The sequence below is a fragment of the Terrapene carolina genome, unplaced genomic scaffold, assembly GCF_002925995.2.
Source record: "Terrapene carolina triunguis isolate 2854851 unplaced genomic scaffold, T_m_triunguis-2.0 Scaffold771, whole genome shotgun sequence".
Classification (NCBI taxonomy): domain Eukaryota; kingdom Metazoa; phylum Chordata; order Testudines; family Emydidae; genus Terrapene; species Terrapene triunguis.
Genome location: NW_020665122.1, coordinates 938,788 through 939,518, shown reverse-complemented (window position 1 = coordinate 939,518; position 731 = coordinate 938,788). Strand labels below are relative to the sequence as shown.

General features: G+C 67.9%; 1 protein-coding gene across 1 annotated transcript in view; it reads right to left on the bottom strand.

Annotated features, from left to right (window-relative positions):
* Window positions 1-508, bottom strand: part of SPACA6 (sperm acrosome associated 6) — a 6,854-nt gene extending 6,346 nt beyond the window's left edge. The window contains exon 1 of the mRNA XM_026660424.1: window positions 307-508. Within this exon, the coding sequence (XP_026516209.1) occupies window positions 307-508 (202 nt within the window). The remainder of the gene's footprint in view (window positions 1-306) is intronic.
* Window positions 509-731: the final 223 nt, after the last annotated feature.

The window sequence follows — 731 nt, the reverse complement described above, 5'->3', positions numbered from 1 at the left end:
TAGGGATGGATGGGGTGAAGACGGAGGGATGATGGAGCTAGGGATGGAGGGCCAGGGAGCGGTTAAGCTGGAGGAAGGGAAGGATGGAGCTGAGGGATGGGTGGGTGATGGAGCTGGAGATGGAACAAAGGCTCAGGGGAAGCTAAAGCAGAGGCCGAAGGACAGGCTGGAGCGCAGTGGAGCTGTGGGAGGGCTGGATGGACAGATAGACAGGAGGGACAGAGGGAACGGAAGACAGAGCTGCGGGAGGAGGCCGGGGTGAGGCTGGAGGGCCAGCCGGCCGCCTGGCTCCGGGGCCCCACTCACCCACCACCAGCTGGGTGTGGGGCTGGAAGGCGGCCCGCAGGGCGCCCAGGCAGGCAACGTGCCGGGAGCTGGTGTGACCCAGGAAGACCTGGCAGACGCGCAGGCGCTGCTGCGGGGTGGAGAAACAGTCGAGGCAGCCAGGTGCCCGGGGGGCCAGGAGGCTGAGGCAAAGGGGCAGCAGCAGCTGGGAGGCCACAGGCATCGCCCAGCACAGGGGGCACGGAACCCACTGGGACATCACAATAGAGGGGGCAGGGCTACGACCCGGCCACACCCACCCCAGAGGTGGCTGCAGCCCAGCGCCGGGCGAGGGGTCCCTGTATAACCAGCCCCACCCCAGAGGTGGCTGCATCCCAGCGCCAGGCGAGGGTTCCCCGTATACCCAGGGCTGGAGGAAGGCAGCTCCAGCCGACGGGAGAAGGGGT